The sequence below is a fragment of the Fusarium vanettenii genome (genome assembly GCF_000151355.1).
Source record: "Fusarium vanettenii 77-13-4 chromosome 3 genomic scaffold NECHAsca_2_chr3_3_0, whole genome shotgun sequence".
Taxonomy (NCBI): domain Eukaryota; kingdom Fungi; phylum Ascomycota; class Sordariomycetes; order Hypocreales; family Nectriaceae; genus Fusarium; species Fusarium vanettenii.
The window spans coordinates 2376462-2392987 of NW_003315880.1; the positions used below are offsets into that span (position 1 = coordinate 2376462).

At 54.8% G+C, this 16526-nt stretch overlaps 3 protein-coding genes across 3 annotated transcripts; 1 reads left to right on the forward strand and 2 right to left on the reverse strand.

Moving 5' to 3' along the window:
• Positions 1 to 2219: 2219 nt before the first annotated feature.
• Positions 2220 to 4823, forward strand: NECHADRAFT_67563 (uncharacterized protein; the record flags this gene model as incomplete). The annotated part of the gene is made up of 7 exons (XM_003052666.1): positions 2220 to 2453; positions 2522 to 2575; positions 2642 to 3257; positions 3309 to 3511; positions 3563 to 4295; positions 4341 to 4493; positions 4546 to 4823. The coding sequence occupies 7 exons, from the start codon at positions 2220 to 2222 to the stop codon at positions 4821 to 4823; spliced, it is 2271 nt and encodes a 756-aa protein (XP_003052712.1).
• A 1456-nt stretch (positions 4824 to 6279) lies between these two features.
• NECHADRAFT_36091 (uncharacterized protein) lies at positions 6280 to 10976 on the reverse strand (the record flags this gene model as incomplete). Its single annotated transcript, XM_003053158.1, has 3 exons — positions 6280 to 9471; positions 9523 to 9727; positions 9778 to 10976. The coding sequence occupies 3 exons, from the start codon at positions 10974 to 10976 to the stop codon at positions 6280 to 6282; spliced, it is 4596 nt and encodes a 1531-aa protein (XP_003053204.1).
• A 3512-nt stretch (positions 10977 to 14488) lies between these two features.
• On the reverse strand, positions 14489 to 15787 carry NECHADRAFT_99711 (uncharacterized protein). Its single transcript, XM_003053159.1, has 2 exons — positions 14873 to 15787; positions 14489 to 14730 (listed from the first exon to the last, which is right to left on the reverse strand). The coding sequence occupies exons 1-2, from the start codon at positions 15672 to 15674 to the stop codon at positions 14720 to 14722; spliced, it is 813 nt and encodes a 270-aa protein (XP_003053205.1). The 5' UTR covers positions 15675 to 15787; the 3' UTR covers positions 14489 to 14719.
• Between the last annotated feature and the right edge of the window lie 739 nt (positions 15788 to 16526).

The following is a 16526-nucleotide window of genomic DNA, read 5'->3' on the forward strand; positions in this document are numbered from 1 at the left end:
TACAAGGTCTAGGGGAGTTTCGCTCCGTTTGTTTTGGGGGACGGACGGAGTTGATGAGCAAACACGGGAATAGGGCGCGTGTGTCTCGGAGAATACAGATGGAGATACCTGATACTGTACGGAATCGAACCTTTTCTGTGTCAGGCATCTGATGTAGTCTGCAGTATTCCGTGTAATTGTTACTCATGTTGAATGTGGCATCATGTTTGCTACCCCCCTTTAGACACGCAGAACCTGTCAAAAGGAGAAGCCAGCGCCGCCGCACAGCTTCAGGCATCAAGAACGGTGTTGTTTTTCGTGTCTGCCCGTTTGGCGAGATCGACAGGGACGCAGAGGCCAATGTGTGGCTGCAAATGCCCCAGGATACCTCGGTACCTTTTTTACTTCTCGTTTGAGAGTGAGAAAACGAACAGGCTTATTTCTCCGTTACGTGCTCTTTGTTCTAGAACACGAAACGTGGCCGGGATATGAAACACGAGGACTTTCGAGTCTCTTGTCTTTTGCCGGCGACTCGGGCCGTGTTGGTTTGTTGCTGCTACTTGCTCGGGAAGGGTAGCAGCTAAAAATAGGGAGAACCATCCAACGACAACGACAACGATGGGATTACGGGAGGTTGCTTGGAGGGATTCAAGGCCGCTCGAGTCTCAGAAGTCATGGCTTGCTTGCTTGCCTGTGGGTGTAAGCAAGCAAGCAGGTCTCTCGATATAGCGTAGCATGGCTGCAGATGCCCGCAGACGCAAGACGTGCAGGGCTGTTTCTTGCGCCAGAGACTGGACCCGAGATCCATCCATCTCTACAGTGTAGATGGGGACTCCATATGCTGGTTGCCGTGAGGAGAATTGAATCGGGCACTGTTCTGTGCCTCTCCGTGTCCGTGACTCAGACGAGATGAGGGCGGCAAAGCATGATATATGGATGGCTTCACGTTTTGGATTTACTGCGGGAAGCCGTGGTGGCTTTTGATGCTGTCCAACTCGCTGCCAAACACGTTGCCAAAGAGTGGAGAGGTGCGCAGTACGTAATCCAGAGGGGGGTAGGTGGCCAGCGCTTCCCTGTCTGTCTACCTAAGGAGGATGGTGACAATGGGTGTCGAGAAGATACTGAGAGATGTAGTCTCGGCTCATGGATCAAGGCATTTACAAGACCAAGTAAAGCTTGACTGGTCGAACCCCGTCAGCCACGTCCGAATCCATTGGACATGTCGATAAAGGCTGCTGCGAGAAAGACAAATGCCCCTGAAGCCATGGGGGACCCTCCTTATCCAAAACGCCCATGGCCGCCCGCAGATGGCGCCCGGATGGGACCCCTAGCCCGCTAAAGAAGACTTGGGTGGAAGTTTAGGTACCGCGTCACGCATCCATTCTCAGCCACACAAAACAAGTCAGCCCAATTTCACCAGGGCCAAAGCCAAGGCCAAGGCAAGGCCCCCATCCCATCCTCCATCCATCCCTCACTCCACCTACCGATCTCCATATTCCCCATCATCCAATCCATCTCTTGTTCGAGAATTACTTCTACTGACTGCCCTGGGAGTTTGCTTTGCCATCTATTTGCCTGCGTTTGCGTGCGTGTATTGCGGGCGCTCGTTACTTGGGCATCTTCCCTTTATCACTCCCCTGTCTCGTCTGCCCTTAATAGAAAGTGTTTCGCTGCTCTCGTCTTCTCTTGAATCTCCGTCTCCGTCTACCGCTTCTTCCGACGCATCGGCCCAGTTCCAGTTGTTGCTAGTAGCACCCCGCCGCTAGGTGCGCTCCCAGCTGCAGATTGCGTTGCGAAGCTCTCTGAGGTGCCCCCATCAGATCACCACCACCTCCCACCAACAGCTTTTCTTGGCACCTACAACCACCATCGTCAACCCATCGTCGTCGCCATCATCATCGCCGATTCGAAAAAGTAGTTCGATTTTGCTCAAGTGCCGAACCTACCTTTTTTTCGTTCGCTACCCTCCCGTCGCCGTTGTTACCGGCCTGTCGTCGTCGACGCCGTTTATCCACCAAGACCTGTCTCTTCTTGTCTTGCGGCGACGAGCCACGTCCTGCCCAATCGTTTGCTACACGACCTCGTCCTCGACCTTAGTTTAGCTTGGGGAATGTGAGCGGACCACCTCGACGACCCCAACACACAAACCCACACCGGAAACGACCCTCGCTACATACTATACAGCCCCGCGAGACGAGACACCTGCGCAGTGCTCGCTCGCTCCCTTGGTCGTCGTCGCCATGAACGAATTCCACCCGACCGGCCCCGACGCCTTCTCTCCCCAGATCCCGCGCGATCGAACAGGCAGCATGTCCGTGGGCAACGCTCCCGTGAGCCCTCCGGGCCCGCCGTCCGACCATGGCGGTGCTGCTGTTGACGATGTTTCTCAGAGCCCTGATGGCGATGCTGCGCCGGGCCTGTCCGGAGCTAGCCCGGAGGTCCTCAAGCAAGTATCTGAGGTTCTATCTTCCGATGTACGCCCTACCTGCTTTGACAAGATGGCCCGATGGACCTGTGGATGACATGCTGATGGCATTGATAGATTGGCGTTGTTACTCTCCTGAACCGGCTCAAGCAGAGCATAGCTTCAGCAAAGGTATGCGCCCTCACCAGCTCCCCTCCGATGCCGCCGCAATTCATCTCGCTGACTTCTATCTCGTAGGAATTCGCCTTGTTCCTTAAGAAACGATCTAGCCTCGAGGAAGATCATGCCAACAGTCTCAAGAAGCTTACTCGTACCACCCAAGAGGTGATGCGACGGCCCGACCACCGCCAAGGCACCTTTGCCGGCGCTTACGACGCTATGGCGAGCACCCACGACCGCATGGCCGAGAACGGTGTCGAGTTTGCCAACGAGCTGCACCGAATGCACGATGAGCTGATTGAGCTAGCCAACGTCGCCGAGCGAAGCCGAAAGCAATGGAAGGCTAATGGCCTCTCAGCCGAGAACAAGGTCTCGGAGATGGAGCAGACCATGCGCAAGAGCAAGACCAAGTACGACTCCCTCGCCGAGGACTACGAAAAGGCAAAGATGGGAGAGGCGCGCCAGAGCGGCAAGATGTTTGGCGCCCTCAAGGGTCACAAGTCAGCTGCCCAGCACGAGGAGGATCTGTTAAAGAAGGTTCAGGCGGCCGACCAGACCTACAAGGGGCATGTCCAGGCGCTGCAGACCGAGAAGGCTCAGCTTGTGTCGTCGACACGACCAGAGGCTGTCAAGAATCTACAGGAGTCCATCAGAGAGATTGATGCGGGTGTGGCGATGCAGATGCAGAAGTTTGGTATGTCGGCCAACCCTATCGCACCCTTCACATTGGCTAACCTTCCTCGAGCTTCCTTTAACGAGAAGCTCCTGCTGAGCAACGGCCTCAGTGTCAGCCCTATTCAAGGTCCGGGTCAGAGCAGCACTTCACAGCGTAGCTTGCGGCAGGCTGCTTCGTCAATTGACAACGAGAAGGACTTGAATGACTATGTCGTTGCGCAGGTCAGGAGCATGCCCGCCAACACGGGCGAGATCAAATATGAGCGCAACCCAGTTAGTGTCACCGGCGCCCATCAATAGAGCTCCTGTTTAACGGTTTCGTAGGTGCTTAACCCTCCGGGCTCCAATCATCAGCCAGGCGGTCCTGTCCAACAACCAGCTGTGATACAGCCACCGTCCCAGGGAAGCTTCTCTGGTCCTCAACCTCTGGGGCCTGGCTCCAGGACTAGTACCCTTGGCCTCGGCCCCATTACCGGTGTGACGGGTGGCGATGGTCCCTTCTCACCAACCGACGATCCTCGTCCCTTCTCCCAGCCTCATAACCGGAGCTTCAGCCAAGGGAACGTGCCGACACCGCAGGGAGGACCAGGACCGCAGTTTACTGGCCGAGGACCCAGTCAACCGGCTCCTGGACAACGGTACGGAAATGGAAGTTCCATCAGCTCAACTGGCCCTCCTCAACTGGGTGCTCTTCCTTTCCAGCCCAACGCATCTCCCCCTCAACAATCCGGCCCATACCAGCCTCCCCATGATCGCAAGGGCAGCGGTGTCAACCTAGGTCAAGGCCAAGGTCAAGGTCAAGGAACTCCTGCCGGACGGTCGCCGCCGCCTTACGGAGTCCCTGGCCACCCTCCACCTGGCGGGGCCTCAGCACCATCAAAGCCCATGTTCGGACTCCCCTTGAGCCGTCTGTATGAACGTGACGGCCTAGCGGTTCCGATGGTGGTTTACCAGTGCATTCAAGCAGTTGATCTGTACGGCCTCAACGTGGAAGGCATCTACCGACAGTCGGGCTCTATGGCTCACATCCAAAAGCTCAAGAACATGTTTGACACAGGTATGTCTGGTGGACTGAGAGGTGAGAACAGAACTGATTATGAAGCAGAGTCCTCTAGCCCGGCTCTCGACTTTAGGAACCCCGAGAACTTTTATCACGATGTCAACAGCGTCACTGGCCTGTTGAAGCAGTTCTTCCGTGACCTTCCCGACCCTCTCCTGACACTCGAGCATCATGACAGCTTCATCGCAGCAGCCAGTGAGTTAACCTGTGCTCTATCACTGACGAAGCTTGCTAACACTGTTTCTAGAACATGACGATGACACTGTTCGACGTGACTCCCTCCACGCCATCATCAATAGCCTACCCGACCCCAACTACGCCACCCTCCGCGCCCTCACCCTTCACCTCTGGCGTATCATGGACAACTGCCACAACAACCGCATGAATTCTCACAACCTGGCCGTCATCTTCGGCCCCACACTCATGGGAACTGACCCAAGCACCGCCATCGCCGACGCAGGCTGGCAGATCAAGGCGATCGACACGATCCTGCAAAACACGCTGCAGATCTTTGACGAGGACTAAACTTGACTTGAAGAAGAAATGTTTAACCACCGCATCATTGCGTCTGGTTAAGAGGCTTAATGGACAACATCTCAGAGCTGGAGGAGAAGGGGGATTGGGGTGGGGATCTGGCTTCGCTCGATTCAACGTTGGCTTTCTCTTCATGTTGCATGGCGTCTCGTATTTAATGCATGTTCTCTTCTACGTATGTTTGAATTTTAATGTAAGACTACTGGGCGGCCATGCTGAGCGCATCCCTTTACGTTTGCTTTCATGTTGAGTGTTGTGTATTTGCTAGAGGTACTCGGGTGACAGGGGCTTTTCACCTCAATAAGTTGCATGTTTGTTTCCGTTCTATTGCTCAAGGGAAGTGTTACCGACACTGGGCAGATACAGTGACTGCCTGGATGCCTACGGTGCAGGTGGCTTGAGTTGAGTTCCAGCATTGTCGGTGGTGTCACGGCATGAGGGTAGTCGTTTCGAAAGAAGTATCAAGGATCTACAATTTAACAAGGAGTCTCAACGATTAACAAGGGGCTTTAAGAGAAACAAACCCTAAACTCCCACTTCCCGTCCCCGGGCCGCTTACTCCGGGGTTCAGTGGTTCAACTTTTCGGAGCAGCCACCCGGCGGCTCGGGACAGCTCCACTTCCGCGCCAGGGCCAGCCACACGACATTTTTGCCATTTCAGGAAATACGCAGAAAGGCAAAAGTCGAAGCCCCTGAGTGAGTAAAAGTAACCCGCCTCTGACGACGACATGTTAGTATCACAAAGACCATTAGCGAGTCATTTTCCTTGAACCAATTGAATTTCTCATTCATCCTCTTCACTTCTCTATCGCGAGTGATGCGCCACGAACAACAACCACGCTCATACGCATTTTGTTGTTGCACGTGAAGGCCAGAACACTTAAAAACACCCATATCCGATTCCCGTTTCATAACACAACATGCAAGTGGTTTTCTTCTTTCGTGCGTGTGTTTCTGTTTCTTCAACATTGTCCGTTTCCCCCTGTTCACCGACCGCCGCCGCCCCTTCTTTGTACGCAGCGCCATGCAAGAAATACAATAACAAAAGAGGAAAAGGAAAAGAGACTGATGCCGTGCGAAAAACGAGATGATGAAAAGCCTTGTTGCCCCTGAAACAAACGATGAAACCCCAATGTACCATGCCCGTTTAGCCGCCGACCGCCCCATGTAACATAATAAAGAAAAAAGTGATATATCCGTCTTTGCAGTTTCCCGCTCCCCCCCTTTCTCGCGGTGCATGGTATCGCTTGGTTTCTGGTCAAACATACGTTGAGTTCCGTACAAAGGGTATAGCCGTGAGAGTAATGATAAAAGAAAAAAGTCCAAGCCAGTGAGAGCCCCTGATGAGTATGAGGTGTGTGTGTGTGAGGGTGAGTATGTAATGTATAATGTATGATAGTAATGTGACATGTGTGTTGAGATACACAAGTTGAGCAGTTGGAGCGTCTCACTGAATCTTGATGGCTTCAAAAAGACCAAGGCTCAGGCTCGTGTCGTTCTCGCCCACGTTGGGAGTTGGCTCACTAAGCACCTCCCATCGTCGGAGAACAAAAGGACTGAGTCGCTCCTGGACCGCAGGCCCAATGCCGTATTGAGCACCCATGCCACGGGCGACAGCACTGTGCGGTGACGCCGCCTTCTCTCGGTGTGATAGCATCAGGTTGTCTGATGCTGCCGGCTGAGGTGAGCTAAAGAGGTAATACAACCGCGGGTCGGACGAAGTCCCAGGATGAGGGAGGCCGCCCGGCGTAAGGAGGACGGCCTTGGAGCAGTTGACTCGCAGGTCCTCTGGAAGTGCGTCAACTAGGAGAATAGCAATGTCGAAGACTTGTTGAGGGAGCGAGCCGATTGTAGCAGCTGGCAGTTGCTCCAACTCGAGTAGTAGACCACAGAGAACAAGGATGATGCGAGCTCGGATATCGTGAACAGCTGCCATGGGAGGTCGTGTAGCGGTGGCTGTTGGTAGAGGCGCTGACGGAGGCTCCGAGGATAAGCTGTGAAGGGTGATGAAGCGCAGGATAGCAGGCAGCCAGTGCTCCAAGACATCTGCGTGGATGTTGGATCGCTCCTGGGGCCCTGCTGCAATAATCTCCCACAGGTCTGTCAGCTTGTCCACCATTCCTAGAGAGAGCTGCGCCATCTTGGGAGGAGCCTGGCCTGAAATGATGGCCTCGACGACGCCCAACAGATTCTCAGCCATGTGAATTGGCTGCCTCGATCCCGTCTCGGTAGAACTGGGGAACTTGAGCGAAGGAATCAGGTCGAGGAATCCAGCCTGAGCTTGGCTCTTGAGGTGCTGAGTGATGTCGTCGCTCAGGCAAGGCAAAAGACTTGTCCACATGATGTTGCCCGCCTCGATTGCCCGTTCCATAGACTTGGCAAAGAGTTCGAAGCGGGACGAGCTTTGGTCCGACACTTCGTTCGAGTTCGGCTGAGGCATGGCCAAGTCCAGGTTCAGCTTAAGTTGACAGAATGGCAGCGTCAGCTCATTTGCGATTTGTAGGATCTGGTCAAATGAGATTTGCGTCTCGCCAGGATCTCCTGGGATCAAGAGCTTGGTCGTCACTTTGCGCACAATACCGACAGCTTCGGCTGGTAGCGACTTGATGCTGAGGGCGTTAGATACTGCAGTCGAATCCACCAGCACGAGAGTGCGCAGTGTCTCGAGAAGACTCTCTTGGCATGAAGTGTTGTCGAGTGGGAGTTCAACCACGTTGCAGTGGCTTCTGAGGGCTGAGTACTCCAAAAGTGCGTTCCGAACAAGATTCAGGAGGCCCTTGGGTTGCTCGAACTTGGCGCATTTTTGCTCAGTGCGGAATCGATAGCTTTCCTCAGGAGAAAGACCCGTCGTAGTCGGTAACGAAGTAATGACGAGCTGAAGAAGCTCCTGCAGATACGTGGCGGAACCATGTTGAGTTGATACCATCTCCGGGGTCACGTTCTGCATACTCGCAGACGGCGCGCTAGCTGTGCTCATGATGATTGGCATTGCCAGGCAGCCTGAACTTACGAGAAGAGGGAACAGGTCCGAAAGCAGAGGCCGGTTCTGAAGGGACCGAATATGACTCGTCCAGTCCGTCATGAGCTTGTCAAAGTGCTGAGCGTCAAACCCTCGTATCCTAGCAAGCAGCATGCCAAACACTCGTCGCGTCTCGTCCTTCTTTGCCCATCCTCGCTCAAGTCGGGGAATGATGGTCCTAAATAGTCGATTCATCGTGGGAGGGTCCAGTCGTGTGCCGCTAGCCAGGAGCTTCTCTATTTCCTCCGCCATTTCGCTCTCGGCATGCTGAGCTGGAGTAGACATGATATCGGACACAGGCGAGCAGGCGTCGATGGCGTTGTTGCGATCGCACTGGAGCAACTCTCGATGAAGCTCACTGGCCATTTCTTCGTGGCCTGTCATCCGTTGAGCAAGGCTGGAGAGGGCAGCGAGCAGTGGTCGGTGGACAATTCCCTGCTCCTCGTTGATCGATTTCAGACGCTCGATTAAGCTATTAAACAGGTCATCTGCGCTACCCAGAGCAAAGAATATCTGCAGGTTTGAGCTGATAGTGTCAGCGCAGGATGCCAGGACATCAGCATCTGCCGTCTTGGAGCAAGCTCCGAGGATGTCTGACAACATGGTAAAGTCTTCAGCCGTCTCCATGATGCCACGGATAGAAGTGTACATGGCCAAAGACAAGGGAGGGTGTGTCTTCGCGGATAGCTGGTTGATTAGATAGTCGCGCAGGTGTGCGCCAATGCAGCTCCTGAGGGCATTACTGCTGCTTCCTATCCGCTGCAACAACTTCTTGAGAGACATTGGCTTCTTCTCAGATAGAGGATCGCCAGGAGGTAGTGGAAGACCGAGAGTGTGTTTGACGTATTTGATGGCGTTCGCAATGTCCTGCTGCTCATCGACGACTGAATAGTTTCCGGCTCGTCTCAGCAGGTTCCCTCTCTCGCCCCTCTTCTTCTCAGATAAAGCATAGACTGGCAACTCGACGAGCAGTCGACTTGAACAAGGACCCTCCACCGGGTCAATATCCGCCTCGTCGTGGTAGCCACCGCGGGCAATCGTCCATTGCATGTACTGAGAAACGGAAAAGTGGCCGGTTCGAACGAGCTCTGTCACGAGGTGATACACAAGCTGCTTCCGCGTCTTGTCGTGAATCGCAACTCCATCCAAAACCTCGAGAATTGGTGTCGTAGGGTTTACGCGGAACTGGCTCCATTGTCGGATAAGTCGTGCCGCGACAAAGACCTTGGCGAGGCCTGGGCGATGAAATGAGGTCGCCCACTCCACAACCGTTTTCATGATGAGCGGCTTGTTCTCACTCATTGCCCAGCACTTTGCCGTCAAGTTGTCAACCGGTCCCTTGAGGGCAGCGTCAAGCAGCTTGACCAATTGACTCCGGCCAGCCGGGGGCGAGGCGGTACTGGACACGAGAAGTCGTGAGTTGCGTGAATGAATCGTTTGTATAGCCGTTTGATTTTCTTCGTGGTCTAGGCCGAGAGCAGCCTGGAGCGTGTCCCGGTACCTAGGCCAAGCACTGGGGTAAATGAAGCTTTCTGGGTTATTTCTAACCAAGGAGCCGAGCAAAGATGATAATCTGCTCGAGAGTTGTACAAGAAGGTCTTGATCAGGGTCATTGTGTATCTGGCGCACGTCAGATACTGCAACTGAATTAACAATGAGGACAAAACTTACCACATGGAGATGGCTGAGAAGTGCAAATACAAGTCGTCGGCCATACTTGCGAGATCTGAGAAGATCTTTCCAGTATATCTGGGCTATGAGAATCCACATAGGAATTTTAGACTGAGGGCTATTTTCAACGCCCGAAACAACCCAGTCTAGGTAATGATCTCTGTCTAGCAACTGCTCGGAATACAAGTTTGTTGCCAGACGGATGCTATCAAATAGTCAGTAATTGGGCCTTGGAAGCAGAAGCAGATAACTTACGCATATGTAACTCTGTTCTTCCAGTCCATCTCGCCGAACCCATTCACAACAGAATCGACAAACTGCTCAACAAGGCCTGTCCAGTCTCGAGCCCACTTCAGCTCACCCCCCATGACAAAAGCACCATTCACCCCCTTTCGCTTGAAAGCTCTTATCTCGTTGGCGCCGACGCACTTGGCTAACCAGACAGCCCTCTCGGCAGGGACGTTCTTGTTCAGGCACTGGTCAAGCAGGGTTCTGCCGCGGATTCCGTGGGGAATCGTCCGGCTGAGGCGTCGCAGGGAGATCGCAGGGTTCGCCAGGTCTTTGAGCCAGACCTCTCTCTTCGTATCGGTAAGGGTCACTCGAGGAGGCGGCTTGAACGTTGAGGGCGCTGTGATCTGACCACGGTGCCTGCGCTGAGTCAAGACGCCCATGAAAATAGTAGAAAGAGCATTGAAGCCTGACTTTTGCTTCAGGGCTGGGAAAATAGCCAACTTCGCGGAAGACGTCTCGGCAACGTTCAGGTTGACCTTGTCCCACGTACCCTTCGTGATGGCGTCGCTGCTCCACTCATCTTCGTGATGCGATCCATTCCACGGAAAGAAATCGGCGTATCCTGAGTTGAGCCCCTTGCTGAAGGGGTCTACTGGAGTTCGGCCGGGAATATCGGATCGATTCGTTGTCAGATATCGCGGGGCGAGAGGAGGCACTTCGACCGTGTACGGCTTCGGTCGGGTATCCTTCTTCGCCGGCGCAGGCGCGGCTGTGGTTATTCGGGGGGCGGATCTAGGCTGTGTTGGAGGTGGGCGGCGCGTCGGCATCGGCATCATGGTCGAGCTGGCGCTGTTGCTGGCTGCTGGACTGACGGCAGCAGTCGAGAAGGGGTCGGTGTTTGTCGGTAGGCGTGAAGGGGTGAGGCTCTGGGGAGATTCGGTAGCGGGTATATGGCCGGCGGAGGCATCGTGGGATAGTTCGAGGCGGAGGCGTGAGCCGCCCCGTCTTGGGGTTGTGTTATAGCGATTAGGGGTGGCATCAGTGGAATCGCCAGTGAGGTCGATAAAGGACGAGTCTTTCCGGACGGGCGAGGCGGGCAGGAACTGGTGCTGCTGCCCGGATAACGTGCGCTGATTGGGAGGGCGCTGAACGGGTAGCGATGAAGAGCTCACGGAGCGCTGAGGCGGCCGCGGCTGGACGCCCATGGGGGTCCGCGAGGTCATTGCTGGGTCGGGGGCGGAGGCGCCATTCCGGAAGATCTAGGTATTCGATGTGTTGAATGTTGGTCGAGGTGGAAATTTATAAATCACAGGGCAACGCGATCGCTCGAGATGAGGCCGCGGTGTCCTGCGAAGTTGGTGCTGAGGTAAGAGGGCGATATGATCCGCTCGACGTCAAAATATCGCCCGATAGGGTTCAAAGCCTCGATCGCGTCGTGGTGGGTGACTCGTGAGCTGAAATCGGTATCTCGGCCGCGCAATCCGATGCAAGCGAGGGAGCAATCAACGTGATGCCAATATCCGTGAGTGAGTCGGTCGCGGATGCGATGCGTTTATATGTTATCTCGTCTATCGCGAGCGCCGTCGTTGTCGTCGAGATAATGGGGTCCAAGGGAGAGGAGAGGGGCGCGAATGCCCTCGTGTGATGCAAAGTCCAGAATGGATGGATGCGAGGAAGAGTACAGTATGTACGGCACAAAAGAGGAATATACTAAAGGCGAGCAGCACACAAACGGCACGGAACCCCGACCGAAAACGGCGACATGGATTGGATTATGAGATGGGAATGGGGTCGACGGGGCGAGGCACAAGGCAAGGCAAGCCTGAGCGTCTGAGGTGAGGCAAGGCAAGGTAAAAGGCTCTGACGGGAGGAAATATGGGGACGGAGACCTAGGGAGGGGGTGGGTGAACCGTCCATCCACTGGGTTGTGGGCGCGGACAAGGACGAGCTGAAGGTAGAGGGTACAGGCGGGAGTGGGCGGTGCGATCCGATTAGCCGCTGTTTCTCGGTGAATAGCAGCCGATGGGGGGTGTACCCGATACCTGAAGCGTGTCGAAAGTCCGGGTTCTGATCCGTCTCTCGGTTTTGAGATACTTCTCTATCGCCTGCCAGAAATCGGTCCCTTGAGTCGTTTTAACCGTGACGGTGTCTGCTGCGGGCGACGGGCTACGGATTACGGGGACCGACGGGGGTTGGGATTGGGGATCCAATTCCATTACCTGAGCTTTATTAGGGGACTTGGGATTTGGATCCGGGATGATTGGGGGGGATAATCCCGGGGGGGCGGCGCGCTCGGTGGCGACGAATCGTGCTAAAGATGGATCGTGGTTGGATGGATCCCATTGGGGATGGACCCGGGACCCCAGTTCGGGCAGAGAGACACAGGGCTTCACAACACAACAGGCAGTTGGACGCACTGCACGGCGCTGAGCTGCACTGTGCCTTGCCTTTTTTCCCCTCTTTTCGCAGGCTATTGTTTGTTTGAGACGAGATGAAGCGAATCGGAATGGTCGAAGATGTGCGTCTTGATAAAGTTTTCACAGTCGTGTATACCCGAACGAGAAAACGTCTCTGCAGTTGAATGATACGTATGGGCTTGCAGGGCCAAAGTAACTTCTACAACAACGCCCAGGTATCTGCATCTGCAACCCCGCTTAGAGACACACAACACACACTCTAATCGCCGACCAAGATCGCAAGGAGCATTTTCCCTCGTGGAATGTGCGTTTACCTTGTGGTGGTGTGCAGATGTTGCTGCGCATGTAGAGGCGACCCCGGGCTGAGAGAGAGTCAACAAAAGAGGCCAGATTCGACATGACCAACTCGTACTTCAACCCGGCCCGGAGTTGCTCAACATGTTAATAGACACATGCTCAGTTTCGCAGTGTTGAGGCTGAGGCGCAATGACGCTTCTTGACGCTGCTCCATCGACTCTTGTCTCGGTCCTTTGTACGATCCATGTCTGCGGGACATGACAGCTACTCCGATCCAGCCAGCAGCAACCCATTCAGCCATCATTTCTCAGCTTATTCCTTACGGCATCCAATCCAGATCAAGGAGCTGATTCAATATTCGCTCGTGCGTTCCATCGCCTCCGCTCTCTCCAAAACCTGCGGCAAAAATAAAAGAGAGCAACACTGGATATTGATTTCCATTAGCCATCCTCCATCCATCCGTCGTCTCTGTCTATCACGTCCCATCGATAACTAGTCAGCCAGAGAGAATCGACCGATAGTCCCTAATCCAGAACCGCCTAACAGCAGCGGCCGCGCCGCGGTGTGTGCCACCCATCCACATCCCACGCAGTTCCCTCCCCCCCCCCCCTTCTCCAGCGAGCTGGCTCTGGGCATTTTGGACTTCCGGGGGGGTCAAACAACAAGAGGAGAGGGAGCGAAAGCAATAAGCGTGCGCCACTGCAAGCCCCCGGTCGACGCGCCGCTCCAGCGGGCAGCGGAACCTATTATCGGGGCCATGAGCCAATAACGCTATCTCCTGGGGTGGATTGGGCGATTCCGGGTCAATCATGAGGGAGCAGATCATGGGGTTTTCGTGATGTTGCTGCTTGCTTGCTTGCTTGCTTGCTTGCTTGCTTGATTTGATTGATTGCTTGCTGCTGTTGGCTCGCGATAACCGCGCTTGGCTTTTTTCGCTTCGCTTGGCTTGAGCCCTGCGTTTGCGTCTGCGTTGCGTTTGCGTTGCGGTGTGCAGCATCCGTCCCATCCCATGCGGAGAAGTTGACGATGATGTCGTCGGTCGGCCCACGTCCGGGGCAAGACATCATCACCATCCTCCATCACGCGGCGGAAACTGGAGCCTCATGTGAAAAACTATTGTCATCGCTTGCTTTATTTCCCGTCGTTACTCGGACTTCACGGAGGCTAATAGTAGACCGCCGTCGGCATCATCTCCTGGGCCGAGTTCCTTTCCCCGCCGACAGGCTAATTGAGTTTCCCAGCAGAACACAACACAAGAAGCTCGGATCCATTGTCCGTCTCAACAGCTTTATTCCGAGAGCTTCCTAATTAGTCGTGGGGCAGAACAAGTCCAAGACGCCGAGTTCAGTTGAGAGTTGAGTCGAGCTGCAACTGTCCCCGGCATCTCCATAAGTTACCTTGTCTAACTCCACTGTATTCCGTCACACTGTATCCGTAGGTAGCGTTAATTAGTCGTCCCCCTTGGTAGATCTTTCGGAACACCCATGCACGAAACGGGAAGCCGGACACACCCTGTCGCCTGTCCCATCCCATTCAACTGAACTCCTCACGTTGGCAACCCCCAGCCCCAGGGAAACTCGCTCGCCTGGACGCAGGGAATCAGATCGTCCGCAGGCCGGTCGCAGAGTGCCGGATCACTCCGCCCAAGCTGTGCATCTGCGACAGTAACACGACATGTCAGCCATTCTGAGCGCGAGCGAGGTCCGAGCTACGGTGAGCAAACAAGCAAGCAAGCAAGCGTGTCGCCCTCTGTAACGAGCCACGGACTTGTGTCTCTCTATCTCACCAGAAGAAGAAAGAGTCGATATTGGGCAGGTGACTGGTGACCACGCCACGCGGTGCCAAGCACAGCGACACGGACGTTTCCAAGCTTCTTCTCCCCTCGGTACCCGTGCCCCCCGACATGGATCTTTATTCGGATGTGTCTTATCTGGGACATGCTTGGGATGGATGGATCCAAATGTCTGTGACAGCCTTGGCCCGTCACAAACACACAGCTCTCGCTTTGGACAACAGCGCAGCGCAGGTGAAACAATGTATATTGGAAAAGCGGGCTACTTCGGTTATCTGCTCGTCTTCTCAAGGAACATGCCTTGAAGATGGCTGCAGGTTGCCGCGTTGTAGAGAGACAAACATATGCTGTGCAGAAGAGGACTTATTGTCGTCCGAGAGATCTCTGCCGTTCCGTAACGTAACAAACTAGAAATCAACTCCTCCCATGCGGTCAAGATTGTCGTATCCAATCTGTCCAGTTAGTTCATACCTATGCAAAAAGAATGATGCCGCCCCAAATATCACCCAATTCCCGGCCCAAAAGGTTACAGTAACTCATGTAGCCAGGTACGTAGTCTGCATCAGGCTGTCATGCCATCACAGCTCCCCCGCAGGACTGACTGACCACTCACTCCAGCCCCTCTCCTCGCCGGGCAGCTTGATGGACTCCCACTCGTCTCTGGTGACGCTCTTCCATTCGTCGAGGGGAAGCCACCCGATTCTCGCACGGTCGCCAAATCCTCCAACCCAGTATATCTTGGTCACCACCAGGCGAGACCAGGAGCTCTCGTGGATAACGTTGCCCGGCAGCCAGTACTTGGCATCCGGGTGTCTGCTCGTGAAGCACGCGGCGAGCTTGACGGCCGACACGGGGTTCGTCTCGATGGGCTCGAGGTAGCCAAAGACGGCGAACCGCGGCAGGTTGGCCGCCGAGTAGGGCACCGTGTCCGGGGCCGAGGACGACGCCTCGGATCGGGTGTTGTACTCGGAGGTCGAGATGAACGGGATGTAGGCCGAAAGCCGCGAGAGGAAGGAAATTCGCTTGGTAGGCGGATACGGCGGAACCCAGTTCATGGACAGGGTAATGTTGGATCCGGCTCGGACGTTTCGGAAAGTGGTTGCGATCTTAATCTCGAGGATGGTCGGGTTGCCTTCGTCCTCGCAGTCGGCGACGTAATCCATCATGCCAATGGGCACGCCTCCGAGTCCCTCGGGGAGGGTCTTGGCCTCGAGGCCGTGGTCGCCGGGGAAGACGGTCGAGAGCGTCGCAAGCTTGGTCAGGGCGAGGATGCGACGAGCCATGACGACCGACTCGTGGACCGACGGGATTCTGTGAGGAGCGCTGTCGACATGCTCATTGTCGGCGAACCACTCGGTCGGGTTGAAGGCATTCGCCGTAGCAGCGAAGCCAGCGATGGCGTGCGCAAACTTCATGGTCGAGGTTTCGGCCGAAAGTGTTTCAAAAAGGAACGATGCCGATATCTCTATGCGATATGGGCAGAAGGGAATCGCCTTTTATTGTACAAAAGCTCGTCACATGGAAAAAGAAGGAGAAAGCCGGAGAGAAGGAGTGAGGGGGGGGAGCAAGGAGTTAATGGCCACAGGCTGCGGTTGGCGCCTCACACCAAAACACATGGAGGAGAGAAGCTCTTCGCTAGCGAACAAAGCGGGCACGAGGCGGAGGCGGCCGCGCTAGGCAGAGGAGGGGGGAAGGGGGGGCTCTTTGATCCCATGATGATGTTACCAGGCGCCCGAGGGTTAGATTGATAAGATTAGATCCCTGTTTAGCCGGCCGAAACCGGGCAGCGAACGGTTGACGTGCTACCGTTTGGCGTTGAGTGGCCCACCGATAGCTTGAGTGCCGCAGAGATGGCATGATTTGGTAGACAACCACGGCAGTCGTTGCCCTTTTTGAGGTTATTGTCCGTGTGGAAATAGCCTTTTCTTTCCAGCGTCGGTCGTCATGAGAGAGGCCAAGCATCTGTACCGTTAGTGTTTCATCGGCTGTCAGGGCTCGATGCTCATTTGGTGAAGTGAGGTCCGCCACACATCGGGTTTGCAGTTGGATGAAACTGAGGATGAAGAAAGGTTCAAGTTACAAAAGCATCAGAGTTCCATCAGATATGTTTCACATATTTCTTATCCAGAGTTAATACAAAAGACACTTTCTCCCCTACCTAGGTTGCAGTCAAGCTAGCATTGTTCCTTGAGCAACCAACAAGTTCACCGTCAGCGAGCCAGGGGTGTCCATCCTTCGCTTCTCCTCAGGCCCGCCTCAGCTGTTTT